This window comes from Pavona decussata, unplaced genomic scaffold (assembly GCF_977016875.1).
Source record: "Pavona decussata unplaced genomic scaffold, jaPavDecu1.1 SCAFFOLD_214, whole genome shotgun sequence".
Classification (NCBI taxonomy): Eukaryota; Metazoa; Cnidaria; class Anthozoa; order Scleractinia; family Agariciidae; genus Pavona; species Pavona decussata.
The window spans coordinates 4,160,773-4,185,338 of NW_028145619.1; the positions used below are offsets into that span (position 1 = coordinate 4,160,773).

Consider the following 24,566-nt stretch of genomic DNA (forward strand, 5'->3'; position numbering starts at 1 on the left):
TGTTTTAGCGAGCGGCGAGCGACGCGGGCCGCGAGAGGATTCTCGCGGCGGACCTAAAAGAAAGAGCTTGCTCGTATGCTAGAGCCGCGACGAGAGGAGAAACCCTCTGGGGACTATCACACCGAATCTCACTAGCTCACGGAAAGGAAACGACGCAAAGCTAGCGAGATCGATTTATTTGATGATACATGGTCGAGTGCCTTAACTGAGCAAGTTCGAACGACTAGATACACAAGCGCGAGTTAGGTATTGAACAATCAAGAAATATTACTGGATCATCCTGATTTCGCTCAGCGAGAACAACCAGGAGACAATTTTATGGTCCCTATTTCTCGGGCATGGTATAATGGCTCATATACCATGACCGCTTAGCCAATCAAATGCCTGGAATTGCATTATACAATGACCCAGTTTGTAATAATAAACAACATAGACACTGCTTGAGTGAGAACGTGAAATATCATACACTGATCAAATATCTAACCCTTTGTTTTGTTCAATCGGCGCCAACGTCCGAAATTCGGACGTTCGACACAGAGCTCAGAAAGGTTCTGCGTCAGGCCTTCTTCTCCTCTTCCCTCTCCATCCTTCCTCTCCTTAGGAAGGCCCGACACTCAGGTTACGGATGACTAGCCTGATACAGGCGTAAAGCGTGCAAATAACAAGGCCGAGGAGCGGGAGAAAACGACAAGATACTGCATCACATGGGTGGAGTCTCCCTTTATGAACCTTTATCAATTACCCTCTCTTCCCTCCACTCCCTGCCAGTCTTCAATTTTGCCCATGACGAACAACGATCAGATTTAAATTGTACACAGATACATTTTTTATACCTAAAGATAGCAATTTTTATTTTACAAATTCCAACGTAAAAACTAGATTTAATTCTTGCAGTTAATATTTTCCGTTCCATATGAATTTAAATTCTATTTACAATTCTTTTCGTGAAACATTAAAAATGGGATAACCAAAATTCGATACATTTTCTCATAATACTGTAATTGTGAATAACATATACATTGGAATATACTTAATTTCAATTTTAATGGTTCTATGGGGAACAAAATTACAAAGGACACAAAAAATAGAACGAAGAAATTATTATATTCACTACGTATGTAAAAGGAAGGCGTTGTTTATAATATAAACCTATATGTAACTACAACGATTTAGCCTTTGCTTCGTTTCTACACTGTTACGACAGGGTTTTCAATATTAGCCCTTACCACCCTTTCAGTGGGGGAAGCGTTGCCGGCAAAGTTCGAATTTCTTTCGAAGAATGTTAGAAACAGGTGAAAAAGTGAACAGACGCTACTGTATCAGGGCCGGGTTGTTCGAAAGCCGATTAACGCTAATCCACGATTTAAAGTCAATCGAAGTTTTCATCGCCGCTCGATAAAATGAGTTTAAAGGCTAATTTCAAGCTAAAGGTAAAGAAAAGTCTAAGTCAAAACTGAGGACCGAAAATCTTTTGGAAGAATCTTTGTTGATTAGCAATTAAACTCGAATCAAAGTTTGCGTTAATCCAGGATTAGCTTAATCGGGCTTTGAACAACTGGGCCCAGATATCTGTAAAGTAAAAGGAACAAGGTCTTCTATACCATGAACCTGTATGTAACTACAACGATTCAATCTTAAGCTTCTACACGTTATTCAATAAAAACGTCTTCCCATTTTCACGTCTACCTGTAGTGTCCCCCCCCCCCCGGCCTCCCCCTCCTCTGGGCCACAGAGGTTCGACGCGAAGAGAGTCAATTCTAGTTGAAGCTAATTCACCTGAATTGTTCGCTTCCTATTTTGAGACTGACAACATTCTATTAAGAGTTGAACTACATCAGCCGACAGCTTGAAATGCTTACAATCTACTTAAAGCCTTCTTGAAAATCAAAAATACTCTATTGGACACGATGCTATGTTCATCAGCCTTACCGGATAGCTTTTGTGGCTGTACGAAATTTTATCGGACCACATCGGATGTTCACACACAAAACCCTAATAGCGCCAAGGGTTCCCTGAGTCACACCGGTCCTGCAGTAAACATTGAACCAGATCAGTAAGTCACAGAAAGGCCTACTTTCTTTACCGACGTTTTTTTTTTTCTTAACTATGTATTGGTCCGTTTTTGATAACAGTATACAGGATACTTTTCTTTGTTGGCACAAAGGCTGATCCGGTATAATGTGAACAGTATGAACAAATCTGTTTGTCTATTCACACAACACCGGAATGTTTTTGGCATCGCCGCAAAAATCTTTCCAGTACAGAGTGAACACAGTCTTAACCAATTTATGAAACCTTGTACGTTGAAGCAAACAGATCACCTTTACTAAACCAAGCAAATTGCAAAACGAAACTACTTCCTTGTTCTGATTCAGAATTTCTTTTCAACTTACATCAGCACTGCTAAAGAATAAGAAATAATATCCAGAGACTAAAACACATTTTAAGTTCAAACTACAAAGAAACAAGTGTGACCAGTGTCCAAATACTGTTCTCAGCAGTTTCCGATATATTTTGCCATTGCGTGCAATATTGGTACAATGCTAATGAGGGGAACGTGCGTTATGTTGCACGGTGCGCTCAGGTTAGCTAATCGAAACGGAATAAATAAATACACATGCCCACTTAAAAGCTATACTAGCAATTGGAGACTGGTCTGGGGTATAGTCGATTACATGTAATAAAATTATATGAAGCGATTGATTCATGCACCGCCCGAAAAGGACGAGGTTCTTGGCGAAGTTAGCGGCGCGTGTTACCCTGAGCTGCCGAGGCTTGGTCTCCCTGTTTTGGGAGGCACTGCTGGCGGTTCACCTCCTCCACTGGTTGCCCTGTTCCTTCCGTTGCTAAGAGACTCACTTAACCTTTCTCTGAACAAAACCTCTGGGGGTGGGGGTGGGAGTTCAACATCTCCATCATCTTGAGGATCCCCAGATGGAGGGAGTGGGGGCATCTCTTCCATAGAAGTAGACAATAGCCGTGACGGAGGGGGAAAGAGTGAGTCGACAAATACATCCTGGTCTGAGCTATGGGATGGGTTCCGCAAGAAAACTGAATCTGTTGACAGCTGAGACGCGGTCCTCGGTTTCGATTTAGGGGGAACGGGAGGGGGGCTTTTCTTTTTTGTGTTGTTGCTGTGTTCGTGATTGACAACCACATTGCTTCCGCCATTTGATCCATCGTGTGAAGATAGTGGGGGTGGTGTGGGTGGTGGCGGGGGTTGTACAATTCCTGAGGTTATGGAAGGAGGGGAAGGCGGTTGTGCACTACCTGAAGAAATGGAGGGTGGGGCAGGTGGTGGTGCACCTTCTGAGGGTAGGGGCGGTGGGGGAGGTGGTGGAGGCGGTTGTGTACTTCCTGAGGGTATAGAGGGTGGGGCAGGTGGTTGGGCACTTTCTGAGGGTATGGGGGGTGGGGGCGGTGGTGGAGGTGGATGAGCACGCTCTGAGGGTGGGGAAGGTGGAGGCGGCGGTGGTGACTCGCTGCGCTTCCTCCGGGATCGTTTGGACGAACCCCTATGTTTCTTGCTTAGCTCGCCATTCTGTTCGTCTTCCTTCTCCTCGTTGTTTGTATTTTCCACCGGCTGGCTTAATTCCTCCTCCCGTTTCTTGGAGAATGACTTGCGAGGTAATGGCGGTGGGTCTAGCACAAGGCTGTGCTGTGGTAACACCTCTACCTGTTGAACCTGTTCAACCTGTTCCATGCTGTCCTCCTCTTTTTCCTCCTCTAAAGTCTGCATGCCGATGTTATCGATGGTGAAAGGTCTGGGGTCCAATGTGTTGGGCGTGGCTGCACCTGTACTATGTACTGAGGGTGTATCGGGTGATATCGGTTCAGGGATACGCTGTAACACAAAACAGAAGAAGACCCTGTTAACCCATACATGTTAAGGACGGTACGTCTTTTTGCTACTGCGCATACGTTCTGCGCATTTCGGGATGGTCCGAGAGACTCAGTTAAGGACGCTGATTATTGCGCGGTTTATGACTTTGCGGGAAAAGTAGATCTTAGTAACGGCTGTTGGAATCCAATAAGAAAATTAAGAGTAACCACGCACTTTTCTAGATAACAGGGCTTCAATTTGGAATTTTTTTCCTGTGGACACACTTGTGATTGAGACCGTCAATTTTGCGGAGTAATTAACGCTCGAAGGATTAACTGGGTGACCAAACAGACGAACAAGAATTGGTCTTACCCTATCCTCGATCACGTTTCCTTTTTTCCAGGCGTCAGAGAACAAATTGCCAATTTTCTTTGAAGGCTTTTTCGGTTCAATTTTAGTTCTGCTCGCTGAAAAGCTCATGGCACCTGCAACAAAACAACAGATACGTTCAATGATGAGTGCATGGCACTACAAAGCAAAGAACGATAAGTACTCACGGAAAACAAGAGCCAAAGAATAAACAACAACAACAACAACAACAACAACAACAAAATTCATTTCAGTTGGTATGATACATTATACTGATACTGCACACTATCTTCCAATGCTAACGCTAATACAGCTACATGTACTTAAAAGATTTCGCCCACAAACCAAACAATGAGTAATACATAACTATCCCGTGCAGCATTAAAACAGCACCACAAATCACAGAGTGGAAGGTGGGTCCCCTGCGTAGCGAGTTATGTCCAGAAATGCACGCTAATGAGATTCATAAAGTGTATGATAGACATCACAAGGTGTCCCCTAACCTTAATTCGCACTAAAACACACATGATTCTGTCAAACATGAGGTTCCATGAAACGATAAAAAGGCCTGTTTTATATGAAGTAGCCAAATTCAGGGTCAGGGGCATTTCTGGACATAAGTGCAGTTGATACGCGGGCTAAATGTTAGGCTTCCTCAAAGTCCGTTTTCGTGAGAATCCAGTCAGGCAGAAAACCCTTCGTGACTCGTCGGTCACTCCTTCTTTGCGTAAGAAGAAGACTTCAGGAACTGAGTCTAGCAGTAATGGTCAGATCTCCCCGCGATTAGTGCGCTAGGACATCAGCCAAAAAAAAAAAAAAAAAAAAAAAAAAAAAAAAAAAAAAAAAAAAAACGCAAACTTCCTGAGCTCCAAGGGACAGATACAAGAATTCACATACGCAAATTTCTCTTGAACGCTTCTTAGCGACGTGACATCCCAACTATGTGTACAGCCCTTCGTAACTGGCTGAAATTCAACTAGGATCTGACTGAGGACTTACCGCTGGGGTGTATGGAGGATGTGCCAATAGAGTCCTTGATTCTCTCAGCTTGGGATCTGGCTTTCATTGAATGGTAGTCCTTTGGCGGTTCTGCCTGCAATTACGACACGCAAAACAACCATTGCTCAAAGATAGAAATACGGACTGTGAGAATCTAACTTTCCATTCGCTTAAATTGCCCGAGACTTTTGCCACATTCATGTACATTGCTAAGTGAAGCATTCACGCAAACCGCGTGTAATGGACGAGGCGATTTCTCTCTGGTAAAATTGCACCCAGACTGAGTGCCATTCAACGTCCGTGTATAATAGTTCGTATAAGTTTTTGTGAAGACGTGAGGAATACACGTAAAACCGCGTGTAATCGACAAGGTGGTTTTTCTCTCTGATGAAATTACACGCAGACTGCGAAAAATTCAAGGTGCGTGTATAAATTACTAGTTCGTGTAAATGTTTACGCGCACGCGTGTATTTTGCGCGTAAATCCTTCATATTGCACGCATTTTTACGAACGTGTATGTGCTTCTATTCCTGTGGCCAGCACTATAAGTACAATTTCAAATGATCTTGCCGAACTGTCAAGATATTATGTTGGTGATACATTCCTTTATTCTCATCACCTGTATATATGATAAAGTAGTGATGTTCTAAGAAGAATTTTTATGCTGATCACTATTGGGGCTCAAAGGTGTAATACGAAAAAAAAACTTGAAAAAAATAAATAAAAACTTAACTGATCGCAGGGCTGACACTACGGCAAAGGGCTTATTTATTTGGGCCAATATTTCAACAAGTACAACTAGTCTTCTTCAGGGCCTAAAGTTTTGTAATACGAACCTGTGGTTTGGTGTCTGCAAGCTCTGTGTTTTCCCCTGTTGTGAAGCTCGATGATCTCGTAAACTTGTTTCTGTCCAGTGTGAAGGCAAGCTTGTCCATTTCATCTTGTGTTTCGGAATAGTCCACCAACATCTTGTACCCGAACTGAAATCAAAGCATAATCGTGATATTTATTACTTCATAAAGAATGGAAACATTTTATTCAGTAAACAATACCCCTTTATCACCTAATATCAAAGAACAAATTCTCGTATCTTCTCCCCAATACTTTTCTTACAAAAGTACTAAGGAGAAGTTATTAAAATATCAAGAAAATTCACCTTGGGTGATCATATCCTTAATTCTCATGACCCCAGGGGTTGAATAAGCATTGATATTACAAGGAAAAATTTCATGCTGATCACTGTTAGGGCTTAAAGGCTTAACGTCTGCAACAAGACACCGAGCTGTGGTCCCAGAACTACAATTTGAGCACTACATTGTTTATTCTCCCAGTATAAGGCTAAAAATTGTATATTCTGCCACAATTCTTGTGATAGGCTTGGGGGAAGCGAGATTTAGCCTGTTCAAAAACTTGTTTCCAAATAAGATTGTCGAGAACGCTAGCAAACTAGAAACTACAGGGCCTTACAACTTTTTATAATTTCAACGCGAACGAGTGGTAGTGGGGGTAACAAAAAATAGATAGAAATAATTTTCTTCCACGTGCGCTTACTTAACTACCTCAGAACAACAACAACAACAAACCAGGTGAGAATCCCAAGCTTTCTTGGCTTAATTAACAAAAGTTGTTCCACTTACAACCAAACAAGCCCAGAATGAAGTGAACTTGCCCACACAATTGAGTCACACGAACTGCTGTTTTACCGCAGCAGTTTATGTTGGGAGAATGCAGCTGCTTCTGTGTCAAGACAGCTTTTCAAGTGTGGCGAATCATCTTCACCGTGAAGGAGTATGCGTGTGGGCGAAATGACCAGATTCCTTGTTCGTACCTTGGCAAGTCTGATTCCCACTATCCAGCGCTGCATCGTTTTTACATCTTCCGCACAAAAACACCGCACAGCTTTGGACTCTAGATCATGGAACTGGGGGTGCTGAAAGAGATTTAACAAACTTTAAAGAAAAGCAAACTAACCCTCTGATTGTTTGGACAGCAAGATTGATATCTAAAATAACACATTTGAATGTTCATATATTCGGTTCTAATTCCCCTTAAACAAAGCAAAAGTTTCAAAGAACTCGAAGCAACAAACCATAAGAACTAGGGCTGGAAAATGTTAGATCTTGAAAAGAGTTTCTTTGGTGCCTTGAGACACTGGACACCTGTCCGGCAATTTTAACTGGAACAACATTTTTATTAGAAGTGATTTATCCCGCTTTTTCTTTCTTTCTTTTTTTTTTTTTTTTTTTTTGGGGGGGGGGGGGGGGGGGGGACTCCCTCAAAAGACCTACAATGTTGGACGGAATAAAGTAAGAAATTAACCCCTCTTTCCCCCCAAAATCAATGATGAATTCGCGCGCAAAGAAAATGCGTTATTTTTCCATTACTGAGATGGGGGGAGGGGAGGTCTTAATTTTTCATTTGATCTGTTCAAAATCGTAGCTATAGATATGGGTTCGGATGCTCTACCCCTGAGCTACAGGAGACTCGTGGGAGCTAAGACCATTAAACTAGGTTCATGGGACAAACATTCTGCATATTGCTAGGATTGGAATGTCATGTGTGGCATATGCGCAATGGAATAAATGTGATGGAACATTTTAAGCCTGGTGAATAAACACATTGTACCTTTAGCACAAAACAAATACCTTTAAATATCTAATATCTAAAATAAATACCTTAAGCACAAAACAGTGATCTGTGGGGGCCTTGAACTTCTTCTTAAATCCGATGCCATTAAAAATGGACACGTGCTCAAACTTCAGCAAACAGACGATATCTTTCAACGACTACAAGAGAAAAGTAACGAGTAAGCAATAAGAAAAACTGAGAGTGAGACAAAGAAAGATCTGAGATCCCAGCAGGAATCGAGCCCATGACCTTTTGTTCAACAGCGAATACCCTAACCACTGAGGATCTGGGAGACTCATGGAGAGTTGAGTCATTTAATTTAACCACGGTCAAACGAAAAAAAAAAAAAAAAGGAAAGTCCTTTAAAGATTTTACACTTGGAGAGTTCAAAACTGATACGTTGTTTTTTCTTTTTTGTGGGTCTGTGAGTTTACTTATGATTTTATTGTTACTAAAAATAGTTTCAAGCTTTTAAAGTGAAGCATGACAACGACAGCTCCACTTCTTAGGACATATCCTCAGGAAACCAGAGAATGAATTGGTCAACAGGTACGCCCTTTTTCACTCTAAACATGGCAATCGTAAGCCCGGTCGCCCAAAGCTGATGTTTTATCAGTACATTACCAGCGTAATCAGCCAGGCATACCCACCAAAGCCAGGAGAGATTCGAAGCATGGTAAAAGACCGGAAGGCTTGGAGAAAGCTCGTGACCGACTGCAGTGCAGTTGGCTGATGATGATGATGATGATGATGATGATGACGATAATGATGATGATGATGATGATGATGATGATGATGATGATGATGATGATGATGACGATGACGATGACGTTGATGATGATGATGATGATGATGATGATGATGATGGTCAGGTGCTCAGACACAGACAAACACAGACACAGTGTCAATCGCTCTCCACATGCTTCACCCTTATAAGAAACGTAAAACCCTTTTTTTTTTAGCAATATTACAAGCCTTATGGTTTCTTCTTAGATACCCCTCGCCACTTCCTTCATCTTTCGTTAATGTATCACTGATTTTGAAATGTCCCAGCTAACCTTAGTTTTCCCTTTTGGTGTATAATAGATCCCAGATGCTCTCAGAACAAAATAATGTTTCTTCCAGGACTTTTTTCCTTCCTTGAGGTACAAAACTCCATCCAGCTCAGGGAGTCGCATGGCATCTTTTTGGAAGAACTCCTGCAAAAATAGAAGGAGAGGTGAAGCAGTGTTGAGAAAGGGGCATAAGAAATGACTTGACTTTGGCATCCAAATTTCTCTAAATTTGTTCTAGTTTGACACGCATACATGTACAGGACTGACTAATTCCTGAGTCAGAAACGTGACTCAATATTTGCATTGTAATTTAAGGGCTCAAATTTGCCCATCAAGTTTATGACTAAAAACTGAAGGTCGAACTGTTAAGTGATGGTTGAAATGATTTGCTTTTCTTCTTTGTTTAAAGCTAAACAAAAGTTCTGATGTGATAACAAGTCTGTAGACTCAACTTTGGACTGCAGACTTGTTATTAAGTAGCCAATAAGGATACAACAGTTTTGTATGACCATGTACCTGTAGTAAGATGTCTTTGCTTTTTTCCGCCAGCTGAGCAGCACCCATTGATGTATCACTGCTCAATAGAAAGTTCTGCAACAGAACACAGCTTACATGAGCTACAGGTACAGCAAGGTAGAATACTTTTAATGTTTAACTCTCAAACTGACACTTCATACATAAATAATAGACTTTGCAGCAGGTAACCAGCACAGCAGGCAAAAATCTGATTTCTTTTTAATTGTACAATAGTATTTAATATCCATCTTGCATTACTATTTTCCTTCCTTGATGAAATGTTGGTCCATCACAGTTACATGTAGGAACACAGTCAAAACTATTGTACTCAAACAGGACCCACCAAAACACACACACAAAAAGATGGTGGTCTCGGTTTGCAGGACCAAGAACAAGAACCAACAACAAACACAACCCAAATACTACATGTAATATGATGCCACCATCACAACTTATTACAATGGGACATGTATTTTGTATTCTGAAAAGGGAATACACTGAAAAATCTAAGATGAGTAGGAGTAAGTACATGTAAGCGGAGTAACAAAAAATATCCAAATAGCCAAAGTACATGTAAAAGAATCAAACTCTTACTAATGTCTTAGAAGAACAACACATGTAATATTTTGAAGTGAAGTCATGCATTCTGATTTTGGAATATCTGGAATATAATAATTTTATGCCCCCACCACCGTAAAAACACCCTTAAATTTAACCCTGGACATAATATTATTACCAGAGCCTGGGTATACGTCATGTATGCTCCAAGTTTCTGTCCCCAGGTCTTTTAGTGGTTTTGTCCTCCAAGTTATAACAAGTACGTATAGCTGTACATGTATACCACATATTTATTCCTGTATATTTTACATTGTACATACCTGTGGGTTTCTGAAGAGGGCATACTTCTCCCTTCTATTATTGAGGACCAGTTTATTTTCAGAATCCCACGGCCAGCTTGAAACTACATCCACAACTGATTCATGGTCTTCAAGAAGGCGTTCTGATCAAGAGACAATGAATATAAAATTAATAGTTAACAATGAAAGTACAGGTAACACTGTTTACTTGTACTAAAATCAAAAATTGCATATAATAGACTGTTTCAAAAGTACTGCATGTGCTCTCTAAATATTGTTGAGGGCCACCAGAGATTTTACATGTTGAAATATAATTGTACCAACTACATCCACATACAGTCATGTGCTTAGCATTCACTCAGGCTTTTTTGAGATTGGGAATCTACATGTAGATTTCTACTGGAATTAGAGGTTGGGGTCAATAACTGAACAGGGACTTTGATATGATTCCACTTACAGAGTCATGATTATATAATGGAAAAACACTCGAGTGCCTAGCAATATGACACCCTCGCACAGTGTACACCAGGGCTCGGTTGTTCGAAAGCCGATTAACACTAATCCCTGATTAAAAGTTACCTGAGGTTTGTATCTCGCTTGTTAAAAATGTTTTTAAAGGCTGATTTTCGGCTAAAGGCATAGGAAATTCTAAGTCAAAACTGAACGGGAAAAATCTTTTAGAAAAAAAAAAAGCTTATTGATTAGTAATTAAACTTGAATCAAACTTCAAGTTAAACCAGGATTAGCTTAATCGGGCTTTGAACAACTGAGCCCAATTTGTGTGCTAGCAAAGCACACTGGAATTACAATGTATGTCACAGGATAGTGCAAAAATACAGATTTGTGATATCAACGACAAAGCTACATGTAGTGTTTCTACTTGTGGCTCTTGTCCAAATAAAGAGAGCAGGCTACAGCACAGCTGTGAATTGTGGTGCAAAAAAAAAAAATGTACAACCCTTCAAAAAATTACAGTTCATGAAAATCACAATGAACATTCTCCTGATCATAAACCAACCTATACTGAGCTGAGGAATTCTTTCAATCAGAACCCAGTTAGGGTCTGGCTCGGTGTCATTTTTTCGCATCATCTTCTTGCACACTTGCCAAGATGTCCATGTTTGATCAATAGCCACAGTTTTGGATGTCGGATCCTCGTCATTGTACACCTTAACCACCAGTTTCTTCACCCTGGCAGCCCTAAGTTTCTCCAAAGCTATCCTTATCTTTTCAGCTTTGATCCGCTCGTGTCGCTCCTCCTGTACATGACAGAAATTAACCCGTCATGCCTAATGTCGAAAAAATGCAAATTCCCTTAACTGTTCTCGTTAATTTAATATACTTTTTACATTACATCTGTACAGTTGTACAAGTTAGGGCCTGTTCAGACTTGATGCCTGTGCCTGGGCCCTGTATCCGGTCACTGAAGAGGAAGTTGTTCAGACTCCTCGGTGCCCAAGGAGCAATCATGTTCTCGTTCCTCAATTTAGCGCCTGCCATTTTGTTTACTGTATCAGAGGGAGGCATGAGGAAAAAGTGCGGGAAGTGACAAAATCCTGTTCAGACCAGTGCCTGTGCCCAGGTAGGGTGCCCACCAGATGTTTGCTCTGGTGCTGACAAAAAGCTATTTTCACACTAGTGTCCATGCCAAAGAGCCAGGCACAGCACCTAGTCTGAACAGGGTCCAAGATTTACTGTTTAAAAATTCAAGACAGCTCATCTTGGGTGATCATTGCATTATAATTTTCTATTCCACATTCAGACAGTCACGTATACAAAATGTAAGCAGCCACTTGAACAGTATGGTTAAAGTTTCTTATCATAAATAATAATTATTATTATCATAGGAAAACACTATGGCACTAAATATTTTAAAACAACAGACCGTACAAATTAGTATTTACTCACAATAGTCAGTTCTCTTGCCTCCTCTTGTACAGTCTCCAGACGGCTGAGAACATCTGCTGAAACCTAAACAACGAAAAAAGACATTTAATAAGTACAAAGGTTAGCAGAATTAAGGAAACATTATACAACAAGATAAAGGGCCACACTGGGCAAGGATACTAGATTATAATAACATGTATATTGCATATACATTTACATATACATGTGGGGAGCAGGGATGGCACAGTGGTGAGAGTACTTGCCTCCCACTAATGTGGCCCGGGTTCGATTCCCAGACTTGACGTCATATGTGGGTTGGGTTTGTTGTTGGTTCTCGTCCTTGCTCTGAGGGTTTTTCTCCCAGTTCTTGGGTTTTTCTCCCTCCACAAAATCCAACATTTCCAAATTCCAATTTGATCTGGAATCCGAGGGCGACAGGTTTGTCAGTCGTCAGACTGTTGAGTGTCACCCTCGTTAAACAAAGATGATTGATTGAGTTACAGTTGTTCAATATTTTGCATTTGTGATCTGCATAAAAGTACATTCTTTCTCACTTTACAGTAGACTAACACTACAGGTGTTGGTGTGAAACTCAAAATCATATGGAAACAAAAGTTTGTTTGAGAAAGCAATTAAGAGTTCAAGAGCCTCACAACGTGCACATGTACATGTAACAAATGGATTATCTTAGGTACAGCTGGGCTCCACATTAAGATACAGTTTAGAAAGAGGTGTAAGAACTGTGCATACTATTTTTGTGTGGTATATGCCTACTGTATGTGGGGAAAGCAGATCTTAGCAAGGGCTATTGAAATCCAAAAAGAAAATTGGGGGTAACCACCCATTTTTTAGAGATAATTAAGCAACAATTAGTATTCTAAAAAAAGTAAAATACTGTACAAAGAAATGTATGGCGTTTTGTTCAAAATTGAAGCTCTTTAATCTCTGACAAATGCATGGTTACCACCAATGTTCTTTTTGCTAAGTTCTGCTTTCTCCGCATACTGTAGTTTTAAACCGTGCAAAAATATCCCCATATTAGTAGGTACCTCCCATAGGAAACTCTAGTATCTCGAGATGCGCAGAACATGTGCGCAGTAACAAAAGTAGGCACCATCCGGAAAGTTGGAGGCTACAAAAATGGCACTTGGCCAGGGGTTGAAGGGAAAAGGGGGGAAGGGAAAAAAAATTAAAATTTTTGGTACCCTTTGTCAGACCTAGCATTTAAAACTCATACCAATTTTCAGATCTGATCTCTAGAATCCATACCCATTTCTGTGAAATCTAGACCTGTTTTCAGACCATAAAGGCTCAAAAATCATACCCTTTGGGGCAGCACATTCTTGTACATGTGTACCTACTGTATAATATAGCTTGTATGAGGGAGCAGCCCCCACAGAGGGGACAACTTAATAAGTACTTCACAAAGTAGCTTTTGTTTAAAAGATAAAAATTCCTATGAGCACTAGAAGATTTGAAATCTGGAAGATCTTCGAGACCACCCTTACATGACTGTGCGTGTCTACACAATAGAGGGGGACTTAATGATTGTCCCTATTTTTAATGTTTAGTGATCAAAACGATTTTCCACTCAGTTTCTGATAACAGGAATGAGATAAAGAAAATTCAGGCTGGAAAAGACAAGCAAACTTTAAACTTACTTATTTACTTAATAATTAAAATGAATTGTTTTCAATAATTTAGGTAAAAAAGGCATCATGTGTGGTTCTGTAAATGGTATTTTTTTTTTCAGAACGTGCCAATGTGATTAGTTTGTATCAACATCATACAGTGCATACGTAAAAAAAAGGCTGACTGCCAAGAGATCAACACAGCAAGACACATCACATGCGACTATGCATGTCCAGTATGACACTCAGCATTAGCAATTATAATTACGTTTTTTTTTTCAGAAGAAGTGCCTTTATTTACCATTCATTTAAAATACCTATTACATAATCAGTACAAAGAAGATCCACCAAGCTCTGCTGAGCTTTTTAGAAGATCCCTGCTTAATTCTATTTAAAATAGATATGTCAAGTAATATTAAATGGTAATCATGTATATATGAGAGCAGGAAATTCAATCAAGTGCCTGCAGTGTTGTGTATAAATATAACTTTGCATAATTTAAAGGAAAATAAAATAATTTTTTATAGCTATGAATGGAATGTACCTGTAAAAATACATGTACATGTATTCACAGTGCTGAATTCTGGACAGGAAAATTGAAAGACAAAGTTTTCCAGCAAAAATGTTCTCTGAATGACATTGAAGTTACCAAAAAACACAGTGCATTGTACACTGTAATATTACGTCAATATAACATATTATGTTACTTTTTACAGCTAGTACAATCATGTAGTATGAAATTTTTTACTGGTTCAAACAAATTTATTGTTATGTGTGCTTGAGACTTGTGATCTGCCCACAAATGATTTTTCTTTTGACAAAGAGTAATCCCGGAGTAACAGGCTGGAGGGATTCCAATTTTCTAAGTGCACAGTCATGTAAACTAAAGAATTATTTTGATAGTCCATGAATTAACAAGCTCCTGGCCCACAGCATTTGTGGGCCAGGAGCTTGTTAATTCATGTATTTCAAACAAATACGCAATTATGTATGTGAAGTTCGATTTCAATTTCATTTGCTCCCTGTACAAGATACAATTCATTTGTAACCCTTACCATCACTAACAGGAAACAGACTTAAGCCTAGAGTAAACATTCATAAATTTCCCAGAAATCTAAAAATTAGTATGAAAAGATTTCTTTTGAAATTAATTCAATACATTATATGCTCATGTGTAAGCTAAACTTGGGATTTGGATGGTAAATTATTTAAAATAAACACATCTTATACATTGTAGACTTAATGTTAAATATTCCATTTCACATCTTACACAACAGCTACAGTGTACTGTTGAAACTTGGAAAGTTACATACCTTCACTTTCGGTGAGAGAGGGGAATTAGGATTGGCAAATGACTCTGAAAGGAGGGAGTCGCTTTCACTGCCAGAATTCATGTCTTTTTCCATAACACAGAGATCTTCTAATAATGCATCCAAATCAACTTCCCCACTTCCTGCAGCAGATAAATCCAGAAATTCTGATATCAGTAAAGTGCTCTAAAATGACACTTATTAATTACTGACTGTGCGACAGAAGGAACTGTCTTTTCAACATGCAATTTCCATTTTTAGATCAAAGCTGATAGCATGAAGAGAAAAGACACTCACTCTGAAGACAACTACATTTTGAAACATTCCACTAAATTAACAGGAAGTTCAGAACCTAAAAACGTCAGAGGAAATGGGTAAATCACAGCTCTTGGCCTGTAATTCAATGACTGAATGAAATGAAAGACCACATGCTTCATAATAGCTGGCTAAATTGAACAACAAGAAACATGATATTTGTGAATATCAAGTAACATGACTACAAAGGTCACATCTTAACTGAACTTGACATCCATTGTAAATGCACACATCCATTCAAGTTGTAAATATACTGCAGATGTTTTGCAAAACAACAAAAAGAAACCACACTAGGCAAGGTATTATATTTTAGATTCTCTGATCACAATTGTATATTCATTTTAGACACAGAAAAAACACCATAAACACTTGAAAGTTAAACATTCAGACATTAAGTTATTTTTACTTTATCTGTCAGCTTGCCAGTGAAGTGCTGGCTGTGAAAACAATAGAGATGGGCTCGAATTTCAAGCTCTCATGCCAAGTTATTTTTTAAAAAACAGTATGAGTTGGTAATGTGATGCTATTAACACACACAAAACAAAAAACATGTGGTGTATACAGTTCATTATATCACAGAAATAAAATCCACCACATATACACAGTACACCCAACACAAATACTGCAAATGAAAGACAATAGTTTGACTAAACTACAAGAGTATACAACTGAACATGTGTGCATTAAAAGCTGTCATGTAACAAACAGACAAAACATGGTATAATTTTGATGATTTTTCTAAATAACTGTCCATGTTTTAATTAACCTCTGATAAGATAACATGTGTTTTCACAGGTATTTGATAGAAGCCGAAAGCTAAGCTGAGTCTTCCCAAGTGTGCTTGTGGTTCACCTTTTAAAAAAAAATGATTAATTTTTAGACAAACTGTGTCAACATGAATATAAGCATCTCTTTTGCCAAACCTGTTTGCCACAGGTACACACTAACTGAAAAGATTTACTGAGTACATAAGAAGGACGTGGGTGGGGGCAGTGGGTGGGGGTTGGGGGAATAATGTATGGCTCGAGTAAATACCCATACCCCCCAGGGGAAGGTCATTGCAAATTCCAGGGGGAGGAAATCTCACAAGCTTATTGTACATTTTCTGAAGGGAAGCATAATTTTATTATAATTTTAAATCTAAACCCTAATACTCTTGATATAAACATATTTTAATCATGAAAATTTTTAGAGGGTAAGGCTTGTGGGAAGGAAGGGGGAGGGGGCAGGGAAGGACAGGGAGGGAGTGGGGCATAACCCAATAAATTTTTGTTCAATGGAGAGGTATATGTTTGTGGAACACAACAATGCATGCAAGGGAAAAAACATGGCTGTACAAGGTTGTTGTGGGTAAATGTACTGTACAAGAGGGTGGAAACCCAGGAGAAAAAAGGTATGGTACAGCATGCAAACTTGACACTCAAGGGAGACAGCAAACAGCATTACATGAAAGTATCATCTGACAACAACAGACTTCAAAGATAAGGGCACAATGATAACACCAGTTGAAGATATCAAGCTCTAGATCGAGTGCTCCAGAAAGGTTGATAAGACAAGGAGATAAGACAAATTAACCTAAGACCTCCAAAAAACCCTGATCTATTTGAAAAAGCATGTGGCAAGGTATGTAAAACAATTAAGCTATGGCTTCTACAAGACGACAGTGATAATTATTTTGTAAACCAAAAAAGTTTATTTAAGAATTTCCCTAAGCATCCAAATCTATACAAGATTGCATCCTTATCAATATGAAAATAGGTCACAATGCAAGATAACATTAATAAAAAAAAACTTTTGGAGGCAAAACTCATAAAATGACAAAGATTCCCCCAACAATGTTCAACAACATAAACAACAACTTTGTACATGTGGAATGTTTGATCAGATTTCTGATTAGGATCATACTGACAGTAATTAAATTTAATATACAGTAGACTGCCCCAAAGGAGACAAATTAGATTTGACTGCACAGGCAGGATAATTCAACCATGTAAACAAATTAATTTTTGTATACCTTACTCAGAGATGTACATGCATACACTGCATACCTAAATCAGTCAAGGAAAGAATCAATATATCCAGTGTCTGTACCTAGCTTAAGGTGAGAATGTATCTATAAACTAATTTAAGAAAATTATCGGAAACATAAAACACAAAATTATGTGAGCTTTGGATTTTAATTATCATTGAAAGAAATTAAAAATTATGAGGTTCATGTATATAAATTAAAGATAAAAATATTGAGGAAAGCATATTATTTTGGCCTGAGAAGAAAGGGCCAAAAGAAACTCAATGGAGTGAGTTTATGGTTGATTTAAAAAAACATGTTGGACTTTCTGTCAGACTGAAGATAGGCTGGTCATGTTGTTTCCTTTCCAAAAACTCATTAATAACTCATTAATAATTCATAAGCCAGTACATGTTAGTAGTAATCAATCAATCAATCATTCAATCAACTTTATTTAAACAAGGTACATGGCTCAGCAAACTGGTAGTAACGCTTCTGGCAAGACTGATCATGCTACAGGAACTGGGTTATATGTACAGTCAAGTTAGTTGAATGGCCCTACATGCTTTCTGGGCCACTTACATTAGGCTTGGAGTGCAAGTTTATCTACCCGTATTTCCTTTGCCAGAAATATGTGAGAAATCGGAAGTGGGAAATTAAAACAGGGGAACCAAAGTGGTTCAGAAAGCAGCAAACGGATCGCAATTTATCAAAAGATTATTGACAAGAAATTTTGTAACTTGCAAATTAAAAAAAAAAACATCATCTTTTTAAGACAGGGGAAGGATGCAGGATTCCCAAGGTGGCAAAGGGTGGGAGAAAACTTTCCTTGAATACTGGATTACGTGTTGGAATAGGAAAAAATTGCAAAAATAAAAGAGGCGGAAACCAGCACAGATGAATGGGGTACGGGAAACAGGAAGTTAAAATCCCTCTGCCCACTCCCTGTTGCAAGTACCCCCAACTTTTGAGCTTTGATTGGCATCAGCTCGATTCCCACCACTCTCTCGAGTCCAGCCTATGTTCCTCCCTGAGATAGGTAGGAGGAGGAGCTAATTTTTGTTTTTTCGAACTGCAGCTGGTATTTGAGCCTGCATGTACATGTATGCAATGCTCAGTAACACACAAGTTCTCAGGATTATAGTCAAGCAACTCCACACCCACCCCACCACCCAGCTCCTTGCCTTGGTGGTACATTTTACAAACTCCTATAAAAGCAAAGAGCCTATAAACACATACATGTAGGGGTGGCAAGGTGTACATTTGAGACTTGTATGGCAGCAAGACAAACATTCTTGTCTGTGAGAAGGAGGCTTTCTTAACCTTACAAAAGCAATATTTGAGACTCCACAACAGCTTCATGACACAATCAAGGTGGTGACGTCCATGAAAGTTGACAAAAATTACAGTAATAGCAAGATGTGCATATTGCAGTTTTTGAATTTAAGACCATTTGCCGCCTCATCATGTATGCAGACTTAAAATGTATATAATTATTATGTGTGTACTTACATGAATGCTGGATTCTATAATAAAAGTTAATGTACATGTATGTAAAATAAACAATATTTGCAATTGTTTATAATGTACAATGCTGTAAACTTAACTACATGTAACTGAGGGATTTAAATCTTAATTAGTTATCACCACGTTTACGCTTAATTTTTTTGCATAATTTTTGACTGGCGCACAAGCGTGATATTACAGTGTATATAATTTTGTTACAAGTGCTTACGATAGGTTTGAAAAATCCTTTAACTAAAAGAACACGTAATTATCTTCAGATATGTATTTATAACACTCACCTTCAATAGCACATATGGAAAACCTGAATTGATCCTACAATAAATTTAGAAAAATTCAATCAATTTTTTGTACAAGCTACATGACTTGTATATACTGTACATGCATGCAGTCAATTCTCGCCTTGTGGACACCTCACTTTTACGGACACCCCGATAATATGGACAGTAACTAAAAATTACAAACTTTTGACTGAAATAAAATTAATTCCTGTATTATGGACTCTTGCTATTAAGGACACTAACTTATGATGCCAAGGGGGTCTGCAACAAAGTGAGTTGACTGTACAAGCATCCACATTAGTATCACAAAATTGTCTTGTACGTTTTGCAACAAGGCAAGAGGCAAGCTGATGCGCCCATTGAAAAGTGTGCACAAAATAACAAGGTGGCATAACAATTTTGCCAGTTACAATTCTATAATTGTGTAACATTGTATTCTCAGCTCAAAACAAGAAAGCCACTTGTACATCTGTATCTGTATAATACAGCAGCTGTAATTACGCTTGAAACTGGCCATCCCAGATAAAGTTGGTTGCCCCTCAGCAATTTTTTAAATTTCTCTTGTTTAAACATAATTATTTTAATACAATGTCACATTTGTCCCAAGAGCTTAATGAGCTCAACTAGAGGGCTTACAGATACAGAATATCGATTCAGATATTGTACAAAGAAATGAACTGTTTTTTTGCCATCCTCATCTGTTTAAACAACTCACTCAACAGGTGCAGAAAAGGGTCAGCTTTTTGACTATAAATAAACAGTTTAAGAATAAAAGAAAATTCCCAAGTTTAAGTATTTAAAGTTTATATTTATTTATTCATTTAATTATTCACATTTATAAGTATTTATTAAGTTTACATTATTTTAATAATTTTTTACCTACTGTTTATAATATTTTATAATTTTTACTCAGGACCAGCCTGAAAACCATGTGAGGGTGAGGTTGCCTCCTGACCAAATATATTTCTTATTATTATTATTATTATTATTATTATTATTATTATTATTATTATTATTATTATTATTATTATTATAGTATGAATAATGCCTGTCTGAGTGACTTGGCATCCAGAAAATTGCACATACATGTAGTATTTGCAGTAGTTTTTTTTTTAATAAACTATCAATTTATATACATGTATAAGGTACAGATACTAGAGCCATGTCAACACATCTCATAAACAACCAGGCACCTACAGTGTAATTGGTGCATGACCCTGCTAATCTTTGTTTACTAAAACGAGTTTATAATTTGATTTGCTTTAAATTCTCCTATTTGAATTATTGGACCATTGGCTAAATAAACTACACTTAAAGCCCTTCACAAGACAATTAATGTATCTGTAGTGAAAAACTGACCAGTGGCTGAGAGGGTGGCACATAGCTCAACACATCTGGGCTTTCTTCTTCTTCTGCAGGAGTCTGAGACTTCTGCTCCAGTTCCTAAAAAGAAAAACAAGGCAACAAAGTTTTTGGTAAGTTCATGTACATGTATGCTTCACAAGGGTACAATTAACATCTACATGTAGCTGTAGGTTTCCCAATTTTTTGGCAGAATTACAAATAAAAGCAATTAAAATACTGATTACTGAAGCTCCAATCACTAAGAAAGGTGATTGTACAAAGTCATGGAGGTCCTACCAAAACTAATAATAATAAATAATAATAAACTAAAATCAAAATATACCGTCTGTTAAAAGGTACAAAATATACTAAACATACATGTAGAATATAAAGAAGTCCAGAATCACTCAGTTGTTTCACAATTGCACCATGTGCATAAGTGCCAGTGGATAGTGACATAACTTGACTCAGCTTCACTGCTGGTATTCATCAGGTGATGAAGCTGACTAGCTGTGTGTCAATACATGTAGATTGAAGTGGCACTGTGGTTAACAGTAATTCAAGGCTATAGCCTAAGAAAAATTCCATGGAGCCCACAAGGCCAAAAAACAAGAAGTTTGGAGCCCAACATGAAAAGTGTTAGGTGTTGCTGCAAAACATTTCGGTGCCCAGAACGTTTACTTGGGCGTCTCAGGATACCAGGTTCCCGTAAGACAGTAGCCTTGGGTTATGGGTGCATTTCAATCCTTGTTTAAGTTGTTAGTGATTGGAGGATTTTGTTCCTTGTTGTTCAGACTTACACGCTGTTCATGCAGGGGTCAGCATAACAGTGGATAAAACAACTTTGTCACCAAGTGTGACTTGGAACCTTCTATCACACATTTAAAGCCATGACAGCGTTCAAGGTCAGGGCCAATGGCCACGGTTGTACTATGCTTACGATAGACTTAACATCATAGCAAATGAGACATGAATGCATCATTCACTGGTTTAGCCATACAGAAAAAGCGAACTAACTTGTCTCCAGACGATGTCGCAAATTGTGACTATTGACAAACACGACAATGATACAGTGGTAAGTCTAAAGTACAGTATGTGACAAAAACCTTGATGAGGCTTCTACATGTACGTCCAGATACACACTGTACAAAGAGTAACAAGGATTATTCATTCCAAAAATTTTAGGGTTATCCATTAAAGGATAGTTTAGATGGTGTTCAACAAACCACGTTCTAAGCTGCTTTCAATTTTGCCACCAATCATATCTAAACATTGGCTACCACTGACAGTAATAAGAAGGCTTGCATCCCAGACTAGAAAACTATTTATCTACTTAAAATAAAACACTTATAAACAGAATGATTTGGAGGCCCACTGACTTTCTCAAGCCATGGCCTAAGGCGATGTAGAGCATCAGGTTTAAACTGTAGATACCTAAACCCCACATCAAATTAAAGCTGATAGAGCTGGCTATCAAACTATACCAATTGTCGAATTCTTAGCCCTGTTTTCTCAAATCAATTTTTTTCACTTCAATGGGACACTTTAAATGAGCTAACACTCAAATGGAATTTGTTCGTTTGCCTTCAAATTTAGACAGTAACTAGTTTAACATATAAACAACAAAAATATGTCTGTGAATTTTTCTTTTAAAATATTTTTTCTCCGAGAGCGCTTTTTGTACGATCACTCCAGAATTTTTTAATCTTACACTGTATTTCGAAAATGATCCGTAACTTTTCACTGCGATTGAATATGGCAAAACACAGACATTCACTTTGACTTGTAGCTTTTAAAAGGTGATTTGGACGCTCGATTTAGAGGTCATGAAAAATTCACTTGGACACGAGACACCACTAAAGGTATACAGTAACCTTAATCATGCAGTAGTTGTTTAAGGCTACACTATATACCAGTTCCATACATACAAGGTGTAAATGTACATGTACATGTAAAACTCTATAATGAAACTAAAATGATCACTTGCCTCCTGGAAGCTTGCCAACTCATTTAGCATCTTATCGATGTCATCATCATCTTCTTCTTCTTCCTCCTCCTCCACACTACCCTCTGACGATTTACTACCGTGAAGGTCATTCTCACTGCTTGCAGGTGTCACCTCTGTACTTCCTTGCTCGTCGCTGCCATCATTGTCCATTTCAACAGAACTTGATCTGTCAGGAACAAAACAATAATAAATTCGTATTTTCATTTTTTTATTTTATTTTATTTATTTATTTTTTTTTGGCTATTACAATGTTATCATAGGAAATCACTCGGAATATTCCCTGATACTTAGCTGACAAGGTTATAGACCGATTTGCCTAAAATCAGGCAATATTCTGCAAGATTGCGCAGGATAATTGTTTTATTATTCAACACATTAATAAGTCAAAGCACAGTTTCTTATGTGAGTTGCAGCTGGAGATGATCTTTATTTTGCCATTTTTCTCCCAGACACACAAAATTACATACATCGCTCCCAGTGGACCATGCATGACCATATTTGGGCAGTGTTACAAATTATGTGTTGAATAATAATCTTGAATGTTCGAAGGAATAGAGTTACGTATACATGTACATAACATTTTTAAGTAATATTTATGTGTACTAATTTACAAAAACACTTTTCAAGAATGGCACTTATAACATGGATCAGGGGTGAAAATTTTTCTTTATCACAATTTTTTGGGGCTCATTTAAGATAGTAATGATTATTCTGCTAAATAAATTGTCAGTTTGTAAACTAACAGACATATATTCATTTACATGTCTCATGTGTCACTCAGGGCCTGACTGCATTAACTTAACTCTACGAGGAATGATATTTACCACTAGTTTAATAATAAAACAATTCAATACCCTTTTTGGCTTCATGCATTCATTTACATCTGTAAAGCTTAAGGTCTAGTGCTTACAGCTACATTTAACTGAAACTTTTTTTCTGATCCACAGCATTTCGGTTAGAAACCCTTTCAGCTAGGTTTGACCAATTTTACCAATTAGCATGATAATATGAGCTGACATATATTGCTGTAAAAGCCTTACAAAACACTCATTTGTGAACTAATTAAGCTTGATAGAAAGTTCAATGTTTTTAAATTGCACGCAATATTTCGAACTTGTGAAATGAAAACACATAAGCTTAAATTCATTGCATACGAGAGCGCACGATTTAACAGTACTTAACCAAACATTCCAGTATATTAAACATCTACTAGTAGTGATAGCAGTGATGTTTCGCTATTGTAATTTACAAGGCGAGAGTGCTATGTCGAGATCAAGCTCATATACTTAAGCTAACCACGTACGCAAGACCTCAGTGAATTCTGAATGAAAGTTCACCCGACATATAACACGAACTTAGTCAACCAAGAAATAAAGTTAATTATCAGTGTTTGGAACGGAAAAAGTTGATAAATAATAGCGCTTGCCACAAGCTATTATATTATTTGTACTCACTCAAATTCACCGCGAATGTGTGGGGCCATTGATCCAAAGCAATTCTCAGATCAACACAACGCTAGTTTTAAAGCTGAATTCCGTATAAACGATCGATATTTTTCTCAGTTTACAGCAACGAGACAATAATATTCCGTAGGTATGACTGCTGGTTTAGTAGGGGGACTGAAAGTAAAAATAAGAACTTACCTGACTTGGTTATAGAAACGCCTTCGCCGTACCGGATACACGTAAAACACCTTCCGCTGGCAAAGCAGAGCGGAATTTAGTAGAATGCTCTGGAATTTACCGCAAGATTAAGGTCAAAAGATGCTTTGGAGCGTGATAGGATGCCGAGAAACGAATCCACCCGTGTAAAACACAACAACTGCCGCTCGTTTAGAAACTTAAAACGGACGTTTCGTAAGTGGATTGTCGAGTTTCAACCACGTTCAGCGATGTTCTGCTAGTTCCGATCCTGTCGACACTTGTTGCGCAAACGTGAGACCTGCCAAGAATTGGGCCTGGGACGAGTCATTGTTGTAGAATGAAACATATGTGGCCTGGACTGCAGGAAT

The 24,566-nt window shown here is 38.3% G+C and overlaps 1 protein-coding gene across 1 annotated transcript; it reads right to left on the reverse strand.

Moving 5' to 3' along the window:
• Window positions 1-993: 993 nt before the first annotated feature.
• Window positions 994-24,180, reverse strand: LOC146460383 (uncharacterized). The gene is made up of 16 exons (XM_085088551.1): window positions 24,010-24,180; window positions 22,535-22,721; window positions 20,563-20,646; window positions 19,204-19,237; window positions 15,079-15,218; window positions 12,156-12,218; window positions 11,266-11,506; window positions 10,269-10,390; window positions 9,391-9,465; window positions 8,878-9,018; window positions 7,867-7,977; window positions 7,020-7,121; window positions 6,028-6,171; window positions 5,192-5,285; window positions 4,196-4,308; window positions 994-3,844 (listed from the first exon to the last, which is right to left on the reverse strand). The coding sequence occupies exons 1-16, from the start codon at window positions 24,036-24,038 to the stop codon at window positions 2,756-2,758; spliced, it is 2,769 nt and encodes a 922-aa protein (XP_084944677.1). The 5' UTR covers window positions 24,039-24,180; the 3' UTR covers window positions 994-2,755.
• Between the last annotated feature and the right edge of the window lie 386 nt (window positions 24,181-24,566).

Excerpts from the sequence above, each read along its gene's own strand:
- LOC146460383 (XM_085088551.1), bottom strand. The coding sequence starts at position 24,038 with ATGGCCCCACACATTCGCGGTGAATTTGA. Across the intron at positions 20,647-22,534 it reads AGTTGGCAAGCTTCCAGGAG|GAACTGGAGCAGAAGTCTCA; the intron begins GCAAGTGATCAT and ends TTTTCTTTTTAG. Across the intron at positions 5,286-6,027 it reads TTGCAGACACCAAACCACAG|GCAGAACCGCCAAAGGACTA; the intron begins GTTCGTATTACA and ends TCGTAATTGCAG.